The 19,009-nt window shown below is 46.3% G+C and overlaps 3 protein-coding genes across 11 annotated transcripts; 1 reads left to right on the top strand and 2 right to left on the bottom strand.

The window, feature by feature from the left end:
• The first annotated feature begins 3,191 nt into the window (after positions 1–3,191).
• On the top strand, positions 3,192–6,875 carry LOC133926384 (linoleate 9S-lipoxygenase 2-like). Its single transcript, XM_062372317.1, has 7 exons — positions 3,192–3,408; positions 3,693–3,985; positions 4,092–4,329; positions 4,432–4,767; positions 4,863–4,948; positions 5,064–5,746; positions 5,859–6,875. The coding sequence occupies exons 1-7, from the start codon at positions 3,222–3,224 to the stop codon at positions 6,625–6,627; spliced, it is 2,592 nt and encodes an 863-aa protein (XP_062228301.1). The 5' UTR covers positions 3,192–3,221; the 3' UTR covers positions 6,628–6,875.
• A 606-nt stretch (positions 6,876–7,481) lies between these two features.
• LOC133926369 (putative metallophosphoesterase At3g03305) lies at positions 7,482–13,192 on the bottom strand. 3 transcript variants are annotated; one of them, XR_009911086.1, is made up of 5 exons: positions 12,878–13,192; positions 11,561–11,802; positions 9,804–11,390; positions 9,489–9,723; positions 7,482–8,779 (listed from the first exon to the last, which is right to left on the bottom strand). XR_009911086.1 is itself a non-coding variant. In XM_062372293.1 (4 exons), the coding sequence occupies exons 1-4, from the start codon at positions 13,137–13,139 to the stop codon at positions 9,607–9,609; spliced, it is 2,208 nt and encodes a 735-aa protein (XP_062228277.1). In that variant the 5' UTR covers positions 13,140–13,192; the 3' UTR covers positions 9,313–9,606. The 3 variants fall into 3 exon arrangements, 2 of the variants coding, with proteins under 2 accessions (XP_062228277.1, XP_062228289.1); XM_062372293.1 differs by lacking the exon at positions 7,482–8,779 and having other exon boundaries at positions 9,313–9,723; XM_062372305.1 differs by lacking the exon at positions 7,482–8,779 and having other exon boundaries at positions 9,313–9,723; positions 12,943–13,092.
• A 2,729-nt stretch (positions 13,193–15,921) lies between these two features.
• Positions 15,922–19,009, bottom strand: LOC133926336 (BTB/POZ and TAZ domain-containing protein 3). Of its 7 annotated transcripts, none has more exons than XM_062372237.1 (7): positions 18,878–18,938; positions 18,625–18,689; positions 17,842–18,195; positions 17,608–17,738; positions 17,111–17,417; positions 16,402–16,718; positions 15,922–16,321 (listed from the first exon to the last, which is right to left on the bottom strand). In XM_062372237.1, the coding sequence occupies exons 2-7, from the start codon at positions 18,649–18,651 to the stop codon at positions 16,156–16,158; spliced, it is 1,302 nt and encodes a 433-aa protein (XP_062228221.1). In that variant the 5' UTR covers positions 18,652–18,689; positions 18,878–18,938; the 3' UTR covers positions 15,922–16,155. The 7 variants fall into 7 exon arrangements, with proteins under 7 accessions (XP_062228221.1, XP_062228228.1, XP_062228266.1 ...); XM_062372244.1 differs by having other exon boundaries at positions 15,922–16,288; positions 17,842–18,198; positions 18,878–18,933; XM_062372282.1 differs by having other exon boundaries at positions 17,111–17,264; positions 17,842–18,198; positions 18,878–18,931.

The following is a 19,009-nucleotide window of genomic DNA, read 5'->3' as shown; positions in this document are numbered from 1 at the left end:
CCCTAATGGGCCTGAACCGAGTACAATATGAAGGCTACCAACCGTAATTAATAATTCAATATCGTATGCATGCAACACGATCTGGCTGCCGTGGAGAACTTTAATGAACGAGTATGCTGACAGACGAATTTTTTTAGAGTATAAGTGAATCATGCGTCCTTTTAGAATCAATTGGCTTGTATGCCGTTTGATATGATATCAGAATCAGAGATTGTAAGTTTAAGTAATAGCTAATGTAATTTAATAAAAGAATTGTTTTTTCCACTCCTATTTTAGTCTGAGGCCCGAGAAATCTTCACGTGAAAGGAAGTCTACTGAAGTATAAGTATAGTATTATTTATCTTTTCACGTCAGTTTATACTCCACGATAAGAGAGAATTGTTGATCTTCCCTACCCGCTTAAGTTTTTGGTTCAATGCCTTCGGCTGAATGGGGAGACTCGTCGGCGGCTCGGCGCATTCAGTGCAGCGCACAACGAACGTACCCACACACACGGCAGGGCCCAGCTGAGACTGTGTGCGACACTGTCACTGTACAGACTGTATGCACACATGGGCGTAGACAGAGGCCACGCTACCCACGGGCCACGCCTCTCTTAACACCAACAATAATTGAGACCTACTCGTAATCCTAAACAAAATAATAATATTAATAACGAGATCTCATCTGTGTTCTAAATGGTTAGACTATCTCAGTTACGTAGACACTTAAAAATCTATTTTTAAAATATTATTATAGTATTCTTTATTTTTTATCTTTAAGTAATTATCATATTTTATATCTTTTATTACTCTCCTCTCTCCTTCGGATCTACAGTCATCGTCTGTAAACAGTGTTAAACAGTGCAGCCGGCTACAATACTGTAGCACTGAAAGCCATCTCTATTGGAGTGTGTTTGGAGGCAGCAGAGGTGGCAATGGTCGGCGCTACAGTGATAGAGGAGGCAAATGATGTCTTTGTTGGAGCTGATCTTATACACAAAAATGATACATGTTGATTGATGTGATTATTATATGCCTCACTCCATGAACCCAACAATGGGAGAATAAGAGAGGTTAGGGCAACTCCGAAAGCCTCGCTACCATCCATGCCATCCGAGCGAGTAGCTAAAACGAGCGAAAAACGGTCTCCAATAGCCTCATCATCGTCCACGCTATTTTTGCGAGCGCATTATCCCGTTCCCCCCACATGCCAAGTCTGGTGTGTCTCTTCCCACATGCCATCCTCCAACCGCCGCTCACTCCCGCCACGATCCGGCCTCCATAGCTCCGCCCTAAGCCCCCGACGCTGGCTGCCTCTGTGGCTCCCCTTCGACCTGCACGCAAGAACATAGCAGCACCACTGCAGCACCACCTCGAGCCCCAAATCCCACACAGCCAAGCCAGATTTCGCCCAACCGAGCCTCAAATCGCGAAGAGGAAGGTCGCCCAGGGTCGTCCCCGCTGTTTCCCACGTGAATCCTCCACTTCCCTGGCTGAATCGAGCTTTCGCGCGTCATCTTCCCCAACTCCGGTGGTTTCCACTCAGTCACCTGGTCTCCAAGCAGCGCAGCCTCCTCTCTCTCTTTCTCTCAAAAACCAATCTAATGTCGCCATCGCCCATCATGTGCCTCCCCTCCACGACGCGGCATCCGCTGCTGCTTCATGTCCTCGCGACGTTGGGGCTAGGCCTCGTGCTGCCGAGGAGGGAGATCGTTGTTGCGCTGCGGGCGCATGTGCGGCAGATCGAGGCCAAGCCGTGGTCATCCGTGTTGGTTGGGGAGAGCAGGAACAAGAGAGAGGAGGCGGTGAGGTGCGCGGCGACGAGGATGGTGGCGGGGAGTACTGGGGTGGGGAGGAGTACAGGCATGGAGGTGGCCTTGGTGGTGCTGCTGCTTGTCTCCAAGGACCTCATGGGTGGCGACGCATTAGGGGCTCGTGAGCAGGGCGCATCTATCGTGTGGCGGCGCGGTGTGGGCTCATGAGTAGACTGGGCGGCGAGCAGGCACAGCACGGACGGCTCCAAGGACCTTGGGGACTGCGTCAGCTTCCTCATTGGGTCGTTCTCGGCCACGCTGCCGGTGTGGTTGCTCATCGGCGTGGAGCAGAACTTCCTCGGCTACGGGTGGCTCTAGCTCATCATCACCAGACAGGCACTGGAGCTGCCCCTCTGTACAGTGAGCTCATCTTGCATTGGTTCTTGATTTGCTTGTTGATGGAATTAGAATCTATTATCTAGCTTGTAGTTTTTGTCATGGTAACGAAGATTGCAAAACTGATAGATCAATCATGTATCTAATGATTGTTTTCTTGTGTTGTCTGCACATGGTTGTGACTCCTTTGACATTTTAATTTTTTGATTGCTAGCTTGAAGCTGCAAGATAGAGATATGGCACTGCATACTGTATGAGGGCAAGGCTATCTGGTTTCTGGTGTCCGTTCTTGCGCAAGCAAGCTTTAGTTTTACCTTATTCAATTCTGAATTATTGTTGTTGTAGTATTGCAGATTCAATTATTGCCAAGCTAATTGTGAATGACTTGTGAGCTATAAACTTATGGAACTGTAACATGAAAAATTCAAGGCCTTTGTTGTCAATTTATGAGTTTTTCATTGCTTGATGGCTCAACTGAGCAAGGTTGGGTGATTTCAATGGTTGAGGAATATATCTAAATTTCAATGGTTTTTGTGTGTACAAATTTGATTGAATTGGATTGGGTATGGTTAGTTAAAAAAATTAATAAAATATAGGAGAGTGTATTATGAATGGTGGAATATGGATAGTACGTTAGAATGAAAAAAGATATGATGTGAGAATCTTTTTAGATGACTCCCTATATAAAAATATAAATGATGTAATTTAACTAGTCTATTAAAGATGCTCTTAGAAAGTACTTGTTGTCCATAACAAATATTGTTGGGTGGTATTAAAACAGATAGTAGTACTACTACCGAAGAAAAAGCATTAAAAGAATGTTGTTTCTCTCTCATCCGTTCATCCATGTTCTGTTGCTACTACCTAATGTTAGACATGCTATTTTTTAATTGAAACATAGATTATATCTTAATATCCATACTATTACTATACATTATATCAATTACAGCAACTATTATGCATACGACTCACCCTGCTACCGGTTAGATAATAAACATTGTGGTCGCCCTAATGCTATAAATAGCCGGCGCGCTCTGCGAGCTCTCACACAACACCAACAGCTCGTCTGCCAAAGCCAGTTGAACCGAAGATGTTTGGAGGGATCATCGACGAGTTGACGGGGAACAAGAATGCGCAGCTCAAGGGCTCGGTGGTGCTCATGCGCAAGAACGTCCTCGACGTCAACGACATCGGCGCCACCGTCATCGACAGCATCACCGAGTTCCTCGGCCGCGGCGTCACCTGCCAGCTCATCAGCTCCACCGTCGTCGATCCCAGTGAGCCCTCTCCCTCTTTTATCTTTCTCTCGTTCTCGTACATCATCAAGAATTGAAGGGACAAAATGTAGGCGATGCTTGAAAGTTGAGAGACTGGGACGATATGATAAGAAGAGTACACAAATTGAGACCATTGAATTAAGTAAACTGGACCTAACACAGATTAAGAACTGATTGCGTTCGTATATACACACTTGCAACGTAACTATAGTGTTGTTCGCATTGTCTTTATTTTACACGTTGGTGTGTGACACTGAAACTGACACGTATACTGGCGCGCGCAGACAACGGGAACCGCGGGAAGGTGGGCGCGGAGGCGAGCCTGGAGCAGTGGCTGCTGACCCCGCCGCCGCTGATAAGCGGCGAGTCCAAGTTCGGCGTGACGTTCCAGTGGGAGGTGGAGAAGCACGGCGTGCCAGGCGCCATCATCGTGAAGAACAACCACACCTCCGAGTTCTTCCTCAAGACCATCACCCTCGACAACGTTCCCGGCCGCGGCACCGTCGTCTTCGTCGCCAACTCCTGGGTCTACCCGCAGTACAAGTACCGTTACAACCGCGTCTTCTTCGCCAACGACGTCAGTGCACTCTCACATGCATGTTCTGTTCCGTTCTTTTAATTACGCGTGGGTTTGTACTAACACGCTCGCGCGCGCGCGCGCGCGGATACGGATGCGGATGCAGACGTACCTGCCCAGCAAGATGCCGGCGGCGCTGAAGCCTTACCGTGATGACGAGCTCCGGAACCTGAGGGGCGACGACCAGCAGGGCCCGTACCAGGCGCACGACCGCGTCTACCGCTACGACGTGTACAACGACCTCGGCGAGCCCGACAGCGGCAACCCCCGCCCCACCCTCGGCGGCTCCAAGGACCACCCCTACCCGCGCCGCGGCCGCACCGGCCGGAAGCCCACCAAAACCGGTGCGTCTCCCGTCCCATTTCCGTTTACGTTTCGCCCCTTCCGCGCGCGTGCGCAATACGGCAAAAGCTGAGCAGAGTTTTAATTTGGCGCGACGCATGCAGACCCCGACGCGGAGAGCAGGCTGACGCTGCTGGAAGACATCTACGTGCCGCGCGACGAGCGGTTCGGGCACATCAAGTCGGCGGACTTCCTCGGCTACTCGCTCAAGGCGCTCGTGGACGGCATCGTGCCGGCCATCCGTACCTATGTCGACCTCTCGCCCGGCGAGTTCGACTCCTTCGCGGACATCCTCAAGCTCTACGAGGGCGGGATCAAGCTTCCCGACATCCCCGCCCTCGAGGAGATGCGCAAGCGCTTCCCGCTCCAGCTCGTCAAGGACCTCCTCCCCGTCGGCGGCGACTACCTCCTCAAGCTCCCCATGCCGAAAATCATCAAAGGTTCATTTGCACGCTGAAGCATCAAATATCTCTACGCTCACACGCGGCGCATTTCTTTAGTTAACTTACCTATGCCATCTCGACTCCGCATGCAGAGGATAAGAGAGCTTGGATGACCGACGATGAGTTCGCACGGGAGCTTCTCGCCGGAGTGAACCCCCTGATGATCAGGCGTCTCACGGTGAGTGAACGATCCATTGATCGAGCACTGCCCCTTAGTTGCATATATAGGGAGGGTCTTGAATAATACAATGGCTTGGTCAATTAACTGTCTGTGTCATCGATCCATCGATCAGGAGTTCCCTCCGAGAAGCACTCTTGACCCGAGCAAGTACGGCGACCAGACGAGCACCATCACTGAGGCGCACATCGAGAAGAACCTCGAGGGCCTCACTGTGCAGGAGGCGCTGGACGGCAACCGGCTCTACTTCCTGGACCACCACGACCACTACATGCCGTTCCTGATCGAGATCAACAACCTGGACGACAACTTCATCTACGCCACCAGGACGCTGCTGTTCCTGCGCGGCGACGGCACGCTCGCGCCGCTGGCCATCGAGCTGAGCCTGCCCGAGCTCCGTGACGGTGTCATCGCCGCGAAGAGCGCGGTGTACACGCCCACGTCGACGACCGGCGCTGAGGCGTGGCTGTGGCACCTGGCCAAGGCCTACGTCAACGTGAACGACTACAACTGGCACCAGGGTATCAGCCACTGGCTCAACACGCACGCCGTGATGGAGCCGTTCGTGATCGCGACGAACCGGCAGCTCAGCGTGACGCACCCGGTGCACAAGCTGCTGCTGCCGCACTACCGCGACACGATGAACATCAACGGCCTCGCGCGCCAGCAGCTCATCAACGCCGGCGGCATCTTCGAGATGACCGTCTTCCCGCGCAAGTACGCGCTCGAGATTTCCTCCATCGTCTACAAGGACTGGAAGTTCACTGAGCAGGCCCTTCCCGATGATCTAATCAAGAGGTAATTAATATTACTGACATCGACACGCATAACTAAGCACGAAGATGAAGAATCGATCAAACAAACAATAGTGTCATGATGCTAATGAAACTACAAACGTGCAATAATTCAGAGGCATGGCCGTGGAGGACCCGTCGAGCCCGTACAAGGTGCGGCTGCTGATCGAGGACTACCCGTACGCGTCGGACGGGCTGGCGATCTGGCACGCCATCGAGAAGTGGGTGATGGAGTACCTGGCCATCTACTACCCCAACGACGGCATGCTGCAGGCGGACGTGGAGCTGCAGGCATGGTGGAAGGAGGTGCGCGAGGTCGGGCACGCCGACCTCAAGGACGAGGCCTGGTGGCCTGCGATGCAGACGGTGGCGGAGCTAGGAAAGGCCTGCGCCACCATCATCTGGATCGCGTCGGCGTTGCACGCGGCCGTCAACTTCGGGCAGTACCCGTACTGTGGGTACCACCCGAACCGGCCGTCCGTGAGCCGGCGGCCCATGCCGGTGCCGGGCACCAAGGAGTACGAGGAGCTGGAGCGCGATCCGGAGAAGGTGTTCATTCGCACCATCACCTGCCAGTTTCAGGCCATCGTCGGCATCTCGCTTCTGGAGATCCTGTCAAGCCACTCCTCCGACGAGGTGTACCTCGGCCAGCGCGACACGCCGGAGTGGACGTCGGACGCCAAGGCGCAGGAGGCGTTCAAGCGGTTCGGCGCGCATCTGACCGAGATCGAGAAACGCGTGGTGGCCATGAACGCGGACCCCCTGCTCAAGAACCGGAACGGCCCGGCCTTCCCCTACACGCTGCTCTACCCCAACACCTCCGACCGCAAGGGCGACAACGCCGGCATCACCGCCAAGGGCATCCCCAACAGCATCTCCATCTGATCTGTCTGACGAGCCGGATCATACATTGTAAGGCAAGCAAGAAGCAGTATGTGGTGATTCCATTCCGTTCCGTTCCATTTTCCATGAAGTGTTTAACAATAAAAGGCTTGTACGGGTGTGGCGTGTATTGTGCGATCGGCACCGAAGAGTTATGTGCAACTACCAATTGATGTATCGCCAATTCGCCATGTAAGATTTCCTTTGGATCTCCCAATAATGAAGTGAGCATTATAGTGTTCCCTCTGTAAGATGAATGTGGTGTTCTAAATCTTGAAGCTATTATCAGATGCTCAAATATGCGGATCTGAATGGATTTTTTTATATTTTTATTGGACTAGGCTAGCTTCCTATTACTTGTCCAGCTTCTGACTTGCCTTTTGGCTCCTCCTTAGCTTAATTGATCCCCTCCCCTTTGGATGTATCCCCTCTGCTCCTTATGTACTCGAAGTTTCTGAGTGTAACTTTATCAAATTATATTATTTCTGAATATTTGAAGGACTACTTAATCCTTAGATGATTTCTGTGTAGAACATGATGAATTGTTAGAATATTAGCACATGTCTTATTTAACTCACGACGATTATGAAACCTACCGTATCAGACTAAAGACATGTGTACGGTATATATCCATCTCTAGGATATAAAGTGTTTCTAGTAAATCCTTTAATTATTAATTATCAAATCCTCATCAAAGCTTTCCTTCAGTTTCAAATAATTAAATCAATCTGTGTTCCCTCTGTTTTCTCTTAACCAATGGAGTACCTCAAGCCTAAATGGTGTAGATTCTTAACAACGTGAAAGGGAAAAACTCTGTAGTCGGTGAGAAATTTCTGTGGTAGGAACGTTAAATGGTTTATTCCACTCTTCTCTTCTATACATACATGTACAAGTATAAATGGGCTCGTCATTTCTGAGTCTCAACTAGACACACTCACATATAGAGGCTCGCTAGAATTCAACAATTCCGTCGAGATGGCGTTAGATATCTATTGTTCCCGTCTTGTAATAAGCTATTATACATGCTTAGTTTCTAACCCCTTCGTTAAATAGTCAGCAGCTTGATTAGCAGAAGTTGTATACCTCAACTTCAAGATTCTGCATCCACATTCCTTGACGAAGAAGTGGTCCATTTCCACATGTTTAGTCAGGTAGTGTTGAGCAGGATTGTTAGCAATATTGTTGGCTGACTTCTTGTGACACTGGAGCTTTAGTGGATTTCCGATCCCTCAGCAGCTTCAACTTAGACAACAGATTCCTCACCCATAGCATCAGTTCAGTAAAAGGACGTAACAATATACCCTACCTGTACCATTAACCAAGACACCACTGAATTGCTTCTTACTTCTCCATGATATCATATCTCATCCAAGAAAGATACAATAACGGGATGTCGATCTTCTATAATTCCTAATAAGCAATGTCATAAGCTGTGTGATGGATGTGATGTTTCACCAATGCTTAGTTTCCCACCATGGCTAAAGGGTAATCGACACACCAAGCAAGGCAGCAAGCAGCGCCGCAGTCAGCTGTTGACATGCCCCTTCCCTTCATTGTGAGAACTGAGAAGGACAATTTGTAGATGTATTCTGACGAATTACAAAGCTGAGAGGAACATCAGGTCAGGTAGTTACCTCACCTAGTCATGAAGGCGTCAGCTGACACGCTTCTTCCAGACAAGCTACCAGCTTCAGTGTAAGCAATGGAATCATTTGAGACAGTAGAGGGGTCATCACCGCTGAGATGTCATCTTCTTCAGCTATGCCATCTTCTTGCTGGCCTCTTTAGCCTGCAGCATTTCGAATGCGATCACCTCCCCCAATTTTTTTTCAAATCACCCCCTGCGATCTCCTCCTTCCCGTCCGGCTCTGGCGACGGCGATGGCTGCCTCCTCGCGGCGGATGGACTCCCGGCCTGCTCCTCCTCCGGCTCTGCCCACCCACTTACCGACGGATCTCCCTGATGCGCCCCATCCTACTCGGTCTCCCACCGCGGCTGTGTCCATCCTCCCCCACTCGGTCGGAGGCAGCGTCGTGCCAACCGCGAGGCGTTGGACTTGCCAGTCGCCTGTGTTCGCGAATCAGCGACGTGCGGCGCGGCGGCGTTGGAGTCCCCTGGGAATTGGGGGCGTCCGGAGAGACATCGACCCCTTCGACTGCGAATGGAAGGAAAAGAAGAGTCATCTGGATTCTCTCACCATGCATCACAGATCAGCCATCAACTGCATAGGTGACGATACGAGAGCCATCGCGGATTAGCCATCTTCAGTTGCCGCAAATTTCCGGACTGAATATTGACTAGAGAGCAGAGTGGTATTACAGGTTTCTCGGCCGGTCCAGGAACTAGAATATCCAGGACAAGCACCCCTAGTCATCTCGCGTGTCATGTTCCAGACAGAATAAAATGCAGCCATGGTTGTGTAGACTAGTATCATATCCATTCCTCAAATGACAAGTCTAATATTTTGAAGAAGTGTGCATCATAATAGTCTTTTTTTTTGCAGGAAATGGCAGGAGTTCTGCCTCAATTAATTAAGAAGGGAAGCAAAGTTTAACTGTTTACAAACCAGGCTGTAATCGACAGCAAGAGGTTGTACATCACAATAGTCTCACAAGGATAAATGAAGGAAAAAACAAAGCTGGTAGGTCAAGAAAGGAGGAAAAAAAACTTTCTTGAAAAGAAGAGGAAAAACTATGGAGCAGTATAATTTCTTTCTTTCACTCGGCTCAGTCCTAACTGTCCATTCAAATGAAATGCCGTGTAGTCTCTAAATTATGTGCAGCACAATGCTGACAACATCTTTATATACGTTAGACATTCTAACAGATGAGCTCTCGAAAAGAGAGAAAATAGAGATTACACACCTTCAGTTGTGAGTTATAGTCTTCACAGATAGATGCTCCAAAGGGCAATCCGGTACACCTCGGCATGATACTTTTGTAGGACAATCGAGTTCAGCACACCTTCAGACCTCCCAAACAGCTAAATGAACGATGTCTTGTAGATGGCAAACACTATGAGTGCAGGAATGAAGAAGAAATGTACTGGCGAGTGTAGCAAAGGGTTCATCGCATAAGCCTTCACAAGACCTCTGCAATGCTGCATAAAGAAAAGGGGTCAGAAAATTGTTCAAACTAGACACAGTTGCAAACAGAGAAACTGCACGTGTGGTTTTATACCTTCCAATGTTTCCATAGAACCACCAGGCAAAGAAGACAGAGAAATTTCCTAATCCAGCGACCATTCCAAAAAATTTCATGTTTTATCTGTCTCCTGCTCTTTTGGTAGTAATCATCTTTCTTCTTTCCTGATCGAGAAAGATAATGCTCTCGATATGCTGTTCTCTCAGCAGCCATGGCAGCTAAAATCACAATTGTGGGTAAAAACACAAAACAAAGGTGAGGTAGAACAATGACCATGACATCTGGAGTCCCAGCATGGACTACTTCGCTGCCGCTATTGGGTCTCTTAAGAATCCAGCCTTTGTATGTCATGTATGTCAGGTTACCATCCTCAGTAATGGGGTGACCAAATAGCCAAGGTAAGACAACTAAATAGATAGCATACACCAAGAGCAAAAACCATACAAGAATAACCCTGGCCAGTTCAACAAAGAGCCAGATGAAACCACCAACTAGATTCTTCAATAATGTCTGCTGCTGACTACCGTTTGGACATAGATACCTATATGTGAACTGATCTTTAAATACCACAGCTGAAACTTGTGGTACAAGAAGCAATGAAAAAATCAGGGAAAGAATGCACCACAGTGCAGGATGATATATTGAAGCCCACTGAATACCCATCGCAAAAAACTCCTTCCATGTCCAGCTCACTCTTGCAGCCAAGCCATTAACAGAGAATGGCCTTAACTGACTGACACTTGCATCACCTGTTATATCCATCACTTCAATTTGGAGCCAATATCGGTTGGGAGAAGGATCTTCAAATGCCCTCCAGTTCCATGGAACTAAATACATATGCCCTCTAGTTTCATTGGAATCCAACCTTTTCATTTCAGAGTCAAAGACTAGTTCAAGAGTCCCTGGTCTTGAGTCATATATCTTTACTGAAACAGATACTATCTCATGTTTAGAGAATACAAGAGCCCTCACTGTATCAAAAGTTGATGCCCCCATGATGTGACATTTGAAATCACGAGAAGCAGAAGCTCTCTGCATGAATCTCGAATCAAGGGGAAAGGTAGGTAGTATAATTATGCTCTTTGAGCCTAATCTGAATTCTATATCAGTATAGGATACATAACCATCATCAATTGCTAATATCCTCATACTTCTGCTCTTTCTCCAATCACCCATCTCCCACTCCCAGAACTCTTTGATATGAGCTGCTTCTTCAGAACAGTTTTCCTTATTACTCTGGATTGCATAACTTTGGTGCATGTTAAATTGGTAATAATGTTCTGATAATGACGGTTCCTCAACTGTTCGATGATAGTAGCGTTTCAAATTCTTCCCAAAACTTGTATGAAGATGCCCACACAAGTGTGCTGCCAATGAGTGCTTCAGAAAAACATCCTTGATACTTTTTCCTGACTCTGTTAATGTTGAGAAAGACATCGGGAAGTGCCCAAATGCTATTTTTGTCACTGGAGCCTTGTCGAAGTCAGTGTCCCACTGTGATAATGCTTGATCCAGTTCTATAAGCTGCTCGTCAGTTGGATGCCCAAATAGATTTGTTGGGCCTCTGAGACCAATCTCCATTGTTGTATCAAAGCCAACAAACAGATGCTTCCGACCACTATTCTGCATATCATTCATAAAATCCATCATATGTTATGTGAAGGATACTCCAAAAGCTATTGCAATCAGAACTAAATATTACAACGCAGCTGAACTACAAGACGGCAACAAAATATGAAGCACCACATCTTTCTTCCTGCAGAGTAACAAACATTCATAGCGGAAGCACTGACCTCCAAAGTAATGCTTTGGACACGCCCCTGCCGTCTTAGCTTGGCATTGATGCTATACTTCTGATAGAAGTCATAGTCCCTACCAGATGCTGGTACACCAAAGCTATCGTGGTTTCCTCTCAGATCATAGAAAATTCTTCTTGAAAGCTTGCTGCTTTCAATGATATCATTGATTGTATTTTTGTATTCTATCCATTCCACATCGTTCTGCTTCATTGTTAAGAGATCTTTGCTTTTTCCATCTGGTCACAAAAACCAAGTTATACATTAAAATTCGAGAGAAAAAACCCTCTTAGTAGTTTTACTTGGAACCTTGACACATTTCGAAATGAATTTAGCTTGTTTCACATATCTTAAAATAGTGGTGTCAATTAGTTTCTATTGTTCTAGTTGGAGCAACTTCTGTGACTCTGATAGTAGTTACAGCTGGCTACTATTTCCCTACGCTGAAACAGGAAGTGGAAAATCAGATGTTCATTTACTTCAGTTTTGCATTTGTATAGCTCTTTGGAGTTCGAATTTATTGCTATGTTTATGATTTCATATGGAATATAATTATCAGTATAAGAAAGTTGACTCTGTTGACTAATAGTGCATCAAATACTCAGAGAGTAGTGCTGCCAGTCAATAATATCACAGAGACAGAGCTACAGCCTACATGAGCTGGTTTACGGTTCTCAGCTATCCGTGCATTGCCCTTAATACCTAGCAGAATATTCTTAAGAATATACGGGTTCTGCGGCACCTATATATCACCTATATATATGGTCTATGGTCTTTCTGTTGCAATGTTGACCTTGAGGCCTGTGGCCAGTAAGTAGCCGTAGCCACTTGCCCTAGAATGGATTGTAACAGGCCAGTAACACCATATTTGTGCTAAAATTGGGATTTCATACTGAACGTGCCAAACCATTCGGTTTTTGCATATACGGAAAACTACTGAACATCTGCTTATTCGCTGATTTCATCTCACACTGTGGTCAATTCTTTGTCTCACCTCACAGCAATGCCGAGGAGAGTTACTATCAGTTCTCTCGCAGCTACTTAGAAAGTTAGAGCATTCTAAAAGGCTATGACAGATGGACTTTAGGTTCTGCTCCTTTCCGTTCTCCGTTACAGTGGCCCCAACAAATCATCCATATACGGCATCTGATCACTTCGTACCCTCGCTAATCAATTTTTTTCCTTGCCCACGCATCAGTGAAGTATTACTAAGCATGTCAATAACCACGTCAAACTGGAACCTGATTGGATCACCCCCTAAATCCGCGACGAATCAAACCCTGGTCAGGAACGAGGGAGGGATGTACTATGTACCAGTGAGGTCTCCGGTGATAAGGACGAGGGAGGGATTGACCATGGCGAGCGTCGGACCGACATACCGCCGGAAGTCATAGGCGCGCTCCGGGTGGTGGACGCTGAAATGGAGATCCGAGAGCTGGACCACCCACACCACCCCGTCCGGCGCGCCGGACACCTCCACCACCACCCTCTCGTCACCGGCGGCGGCGGACGGGGCGACCGCCGCGGCGACGAGGGCCAGGAGAAGGGGGAGGAGCCGCTTGCCGCGCGTCTCCATGGCGAAGACGCAGAGGGGAATAGGGGAGCAGAAGGGGAGTTCAGAATTTGTTATGTCCTAATCTGCAAAATGCTTCTGGCAGTTTTACGCTTTCAACACTAAAGCAAAGTACGTTTCCGTCATTCCGATTTTACTCTTTGGTATGTGCGCACTGATATTATGTTTTCCTAAGCATTTAACGTAGCTTTGCGAATAGATTCGCTTCCACCTAATTAAATTATAGATAAATAAATTAAATAGTGACACAAAATTACTTATTGATACCCACTTACATCTCTAATTACAAAGTTAATCACTTAACTAATCAAGCTCGGATAGAACAGAGCGGAATCAAGTCAAATGCCATCGCATGAAAATTCCCCAACGCGCACGCCCGATGAATCAGAATCACCGCTCACTCTGTGCCGAGGATGCCTCACTCTCGTGATTTTGCTCGTGAGCTTAGCACCCAATTTGTTGTCGTGTTATTTGTTCGATCCATTACTTTTTGCTTTTGCCTTCTCCTTGCAAGCTACAAGTTCTTGAGGGTTTATTAGTCTCACGTTGCCTAGCCATAAAGCACAAATTACTGGTTACTTACTTTGTGTTGTTGGAAATCATATGCATATACTTGTTCTTTCATCCAAAAAAATTTCTTTTCGACTAGCTTGCTGACGGAAGCGAGGTTTTCTGATGTTAATAGGCATATAGCTCCCTTGCTAAGGTAAGCTAGGATTTCTTTTGTTTGGAATCGAATTACCTAGTGATGGCGAGGTTTGGTAATGTGATACACCTACATTAGTACACTGCTTGCCACATGGTTTGTCTAACTTGGCTTGCTAATTGCTTGTCACATACATCACTTGTCTGGTTTAATGTTCCCATTGCAGTTTGATGGTGTAATCTAGCTGAGGGTTACTTTATGTGGGTTTGCGCTTTATGGGATCGTATCCCTCAGTAACACAGAGAGGCTCTTCAACGACTTCTATATCACTAATCAGATGCTCGTGTTCCTTTGCATTGGCATCATTTAGGCCATGACAGATTACAATTGCTGTTGCAATGTCTACAAGAACAAGATTCGGTCATGCGTGATCTCATCATGGCACTCGGTTAGGTTTAGCTGGGAACACTCTTCTACTGGTCCTCAACATTGGTCTGATGCTACCAGAGGTAGAGAGAGAGGGTGGACAGGGGCCTGATCTCCCCATCGCTCCTCTAAAAATCTTAAAACTAATTATCCATTAATTATCTAGTACTAACAATGTTGAAGGACTTAAGGCCCAATTGAAATGTAGGGTGACACATCTTCCCAGCGAACAACAACTAGTCCTTTGGAAGTGTACTCAAAATCCACTCAACTCTAGGTCCAGCGATGTCAACAGTTAATTGCATTGCGATCACCAACTATTGTACCAGAACGAGCTACGCTTTTGATCACCATTTTGGGTAAGCAAACCCACAAAGGTAAGTATTACGTATCATATAATTTAATGAGGATTACCCTATCGGATCCCTAAAGGCCTAGGCTGTCCAATTTATTGTATAGAACTGATAAGAAAGCATTAATAGGTATTATTTGCAATAATATACATGATAAATTAGGTGTAATGATGATATTACAAGAAAAAATTGCTGATCGTAGTCCGTGGCATGAACCCGGCACAGGACAATGTCCCAGTCCGTGGCATGGAGAAAGGCGACCATGCGGTGGCCCTCGGCTACCTGCTGATTGTAGGCCACGGGAGGCAGGCACCCATTAGTTGGTTGGGGTTTTGTGCACATGTTGGTTGTTGTTTAAAGTGATAACTACATTGTTTTACACAATAAATAAATTTTATTTTTAATATTTTTCTATATGACCACGATGTAGGATAGCTTCCTCTATAGCACCCGCTATCCGCCCGCAACGCCTCGAGAATCGCAATTTAAAGCATTGATTGGCAGTAAGGGCGTGTTTGGATGGTCGACTCCCCTCATGCTTGCATCCGTGCGTGTAGTCGCTTGTGCTCAGCGCGTGTTGGTTGCCTGGACCAGCTCTCAAGCCTGTACCCGCCCGTGCAAACGCATCGAGCGAGCCTGGCTCCTCGCGTACGCCGGAATCGGGCGTACGCGCCGGGGCTAGCTCGCCCGGTGCAAAAATACTGTGCATGATAAATTTTTTTATTTAACTTTAGATTTTATTTAGTGATACAAGAGTGATCCAAAAATTCTAAACATTTTCGTGAGCAAACTAGAGCTCACTAGCAACCCATTTTAATTAATTTGATCCAAAAAATCTAGATCAGTATTTAATTAAAATTCTTCAAAAATCATAAAAAATTCACTAATATTCTTATCCTATGATATACTAATTTATAAAAATATTTCCAACCTAGGTTATTTGGTAAAAAAAGTGAGTTTCTTTGTAATGCAACGTATACTCATGCGGGCAACCAAACACAATCATTTCTCAGCCAGACTCAGCACATGCAACCAAACAAACAGACTCTCATGCATCAACTCAGTCTGACTCAACTCAGCCTACATGACTCGTACGAACCAGGCTGAGGACATTCGGACAACCAAACAGACCCTAACTGTGCTCATGCATGCAATGTGTGTGTACTGCTGTTAAGCCCCAAATGTGTAGGAACTGTCAGCTGCAAAATTCATGTGCTGAAAGCCAGGGAGTTGATAATCGGCCGGAAACTAGACTGCCCCTGAATCTTTTCAGATGAATTTTCTCTTTAAAAATTTTAGATCGTCATATTATTTTCATCAGGTATAGTGGAAACTGTGGAATCAATATCCTGCTGAAAACTGCATGAAATCGCAACAGTGCTTGTTACTTGTTAGACACATTCATGATTACTTTGTGATCTGACGATTTCTTCTGGTTCCATAATCAGTTTGATGGACATTCTCAAATCCTCAAGAAAAAGGCACTTTTGTTATCATACTACAACTCTAGACCCTATTTTGAATCTGAGAATTTTTCCTGATTCATGTACCAATTGTACTTCTTTGTACAAAATCTCTGCAGACTTTCGGTGTTTCAAATAGGAACCATGCGGCAACTATCAGTGGGCTTTACGGTTGAAAGATTTCTCCTTTCAGAGATAGAACTCATGGTTCCTCTGCTCTCCAGCACCTTACACGCCAAAAGATTCCATTTGGTCTCTTCCTTCCTGCCCAGATGTTGCATTTTCTCCTTAAAATGCCTGCAAAGTGTAAAATAGCAATAAAAACGTACTATGTGTGTGAATCTGAAGCAGACAGAACAACAAAGAGATGTGCTTACCTGCAGAGAGGAACCTTGCAGGTGTCTGGAGTGAAACACATGCGAGAATGCAGCTCAAGAAGCTGCCACATTCGCTTGCAGTTGCCACAACCACCAGGTACCCTAACTCTGCAAGCTGAGAAGTGGCGAACGAGCAGCTCAATACCCCTGCAGGCAGGAAACTTGCAGACAGCAGCTCCACTGCCCTTGAGTGCTTGATCTCGGGGCCCAATTGTCCTGCATCCATCTCGGCATATGTGAACTAGAGCCTCCATTGCTTCATACAGTTGCAGATAAACCTTATTTTCTTCTATCCTCTCAGCTCTTTCCTGTCTTTTCTGCATCAATTCAGATTTACAAACAATGGTTTCAAACCACTGCAAGTAGTGGAACTGTGGAAATGCGCAAGTCGGCAAGTGTTGAATTATTTGTGCATTCTGTGCAAGTTCAGACACCGAGAGCAGGCATGCACAACTCTTCCATATTAGTAGATACAATGCAAAAACGCATCAAAGATGTACAGTCACAGCATTTGATTAGAGAACAGCCTATACAATCCCCGGAGAACAAGCAGTTGCATGGAGACCAATATTTTGAAACTTTGAACTGAACAGACTGAACTCTGAATGACAAAGGATTTTTTTCCTTTTTTGAAGCTTCTGAAGAGTAAAATTTAGCGAGACGAAGTAGGAAATGATCAAGCAATACTGAATCATTACAGAGAACTCACTGTATCAGCTTCGACAAGAGACTCGAGGAGCTCCTGTTCCAGGCTTGGGTTGGCCTGCCTCATTACTTTCCATCCATCGGATAGGGAGATGGTCTTGAAATCCGCAACGATCATACGGGTACAGATGACGGAGAGCCGGGGCGCGTCACACAATCTGGCAAGTTGCAGCATGTCTACCACGTTGTCAGGAGCAAGAAAATTTCTCTCAAGTTGCTCGATACAGACCGTCTTCAGAGATGGCACCAAGAAGACGTGGGAAAGTAGAAACAAATGAAGAACATGCTTCTTCATCTGTTCCTGCTCAAAACTTCACCAGAGAATGAGAGAAACATCAGGAATCAAAACGCTTGTTTCTTACTGAAAATTGCTGATCATACTGGGGAAAAGAATCAAAATTCCAGGATGAAAACAATCTACACTATATCATACCGTTAGGGCCGAAAGTTGGTCTTTAAATGACCATCGATAAATACAAAAGGTAACACGTTATATCATACCGTGAAGAATAAAGAAATCTGATGAAAACACGGACTGCTTCTGATGGCGCGCCAGGAATTCGGATACACGGTAAACCATGTTTTAGTTTAGCTTCTTCCAACATAGCTCTCAGAACAGGAGATTTGACACCCTGCAGAAGAGGAAAACATGAAGCTCTTGCATAAGACCAAAGCTGCCATGTTCCAGGAATGGGAAGCCCTATCACAGGAAAAGATTCAGGGAACTGGACTCACAAGAACACAGGAATGTGACAAGATTTCACTGCCACCATCTGCCAAAACACGGAGATCAGCTTGATATCCCTCTTGAAATAACTTGTCCCCGGAATCCAGGACCTCTTCAAGGACACGGCTACAAGCCTTTGCATTCCTAGAACTTCTCTGTGCACCATAAGAAGTTCCAGGTAACGGGGGTGGATCAGGGACGTTACTACAGCCAGACTGAGAATACCGGCTATGATCGGGCACGGCTTTTGCGACTGTCAAGCTATTGAACTCAAGATGGATGTCCAATGGGCTGTCGATTGCATCACTGTCCACAAAGAAATGAGAAGAATCCAATTCAAGGCATTCCATCAACTGTCCCCCCTGCTTTGAATGTGAAAGGGGGAAAAAGTTAGCTGAACACATAGCTTGCTCAAATTGTACTGCAAGTAGTTCTTTGTTCACGGCAGGTTCAGGGAGAAGGTGATGCAATAATTAAATAGCACAAGTAACAGAAATCAAAAGTAAGCGATGCATCACTAAATAATTGATATTCCTGTGTGTTGATTGTGGTGCTGCTCTTTAAAGCAGCAAATCTACGAGCATATGATATTCTTGTTCTTTTTCCTCTCCAAGCCTAAAACAAACTCTGACGGTGAGAATCTCTGCAAGGCTGAAGAATATCTAAGTGCGCTCCACCACTGCTAAAATTAACCGAAACGATGTAATTTTGCCCGTCTCGGCTTAAAACCCTCTTTTTAATATATTTGGCAGCTGCCGGTTCGTTTAAAAAAAAGAAAGAAAGTTACACACATCATTACGTCCATGCTTCCTCCGCATCGCATCCAAGGAAGGAAGAATCAAGTTCTTTCTGAAATCTGAAATTCCAGTCAGAAAACCATCATCGAAAGCCCGGAGAAGAAGAAATCAAAAAGGCAAATAAAATAAAATCCAGCTCTGAGCTATTGGAATCCAATCATCTGGGCTATCAGAGAAAAGATTTTAAGGTAGGAGAGGAAAGCATCAAAGAGAAACTTGTATTCAGAAATCACACCGGCGTGCTCACCTGAGATCAGTATGGAGCGGAAAGCCTCTCTGAAAGACTGAGGACGAGAAGAAAAGGGAGCTTCACCACCGCGTTCGTCAGTTCGGTTCTCAAGCTTTTAAAGCCTTTCTATGGCGACCCCACCTATGCACC

Source organism: Phragmites australis, chromosome 1, assembly GCF_958298935.1.
Source record: "Phragmites australis chromosome 1, lpPhrAust1.1, whole genome shotgun sequence".
Lineage (NCBI taxonomy): Eukaryota > Viridiplantae > Streptophyta > Magnoliopsida > Poales > Poaceae > Phragmites > Phragmites australis.
This window is presented reverse-complemented; position numbering and strand designations above follow the sequence as displayed.

Coding starts and splice junctions, on each gene's coding strand:
- LOC133926384 (XM_062372317.1), top strand. CDS start 3,222: ATGTTTGGAGGGATCATCGACGAGTTGACGGGGAACAAGAATGCGCAG. Junction 3,409..3,692: donor CTCCACCGTCGTCGATCCCA/GTGAGCCCTCTC, acceptor TGGCGCGCGCAG/ACAACGGGAACCGCGGGAAG. Junction 4,949..5,063: donor TGATGATCAGGCGTCTCACG/GTGAGTGAACGA, acceptor TCCATCGATCAG/GAGTTCCCTCCGAGAAGCAC.
- LOC133926369 (XM_062372293.1), bottom strand. CDS start 13,139: ATGGAGACGCGCGGCAAGCGGCTCCTCCCCCTTCTCCTGGCCCTCGTC. Junction 11,803..12,877: donor TATCACCGGAGACCTCACTG/GTACATAGTACA, acceptor TTTTGTGACCAG/ATGGAAAAAGCAAAGATCTC. Junction 9,724..9,803: donor TTCTATGGAAACATTGGAAG/GTATAAAACCAC, acceptor TTCTTTATGCAG/CATTGCAGAGGTCTTGTGAA.
- LOC133926336 (XM_062372229.1), bottom strand. CDS start 18,651: ATGCGGAGGAAGCATGGACGTAATGAT. Junction 18,199..18,624: donor GGAAGCATGGACGTAATGAT/GTGTGTAACTTT, acceptor TCACATTCAAAG/CAGGGGGGACAGTTGATGGA. Junction 17,739..17,841: donor TGTCACATTCCTGTGTTCTT/GTGAGTCCAGTT, acceptor CCTCTTCTGCAG/GGTGTCAAATCTCCTGTTCT.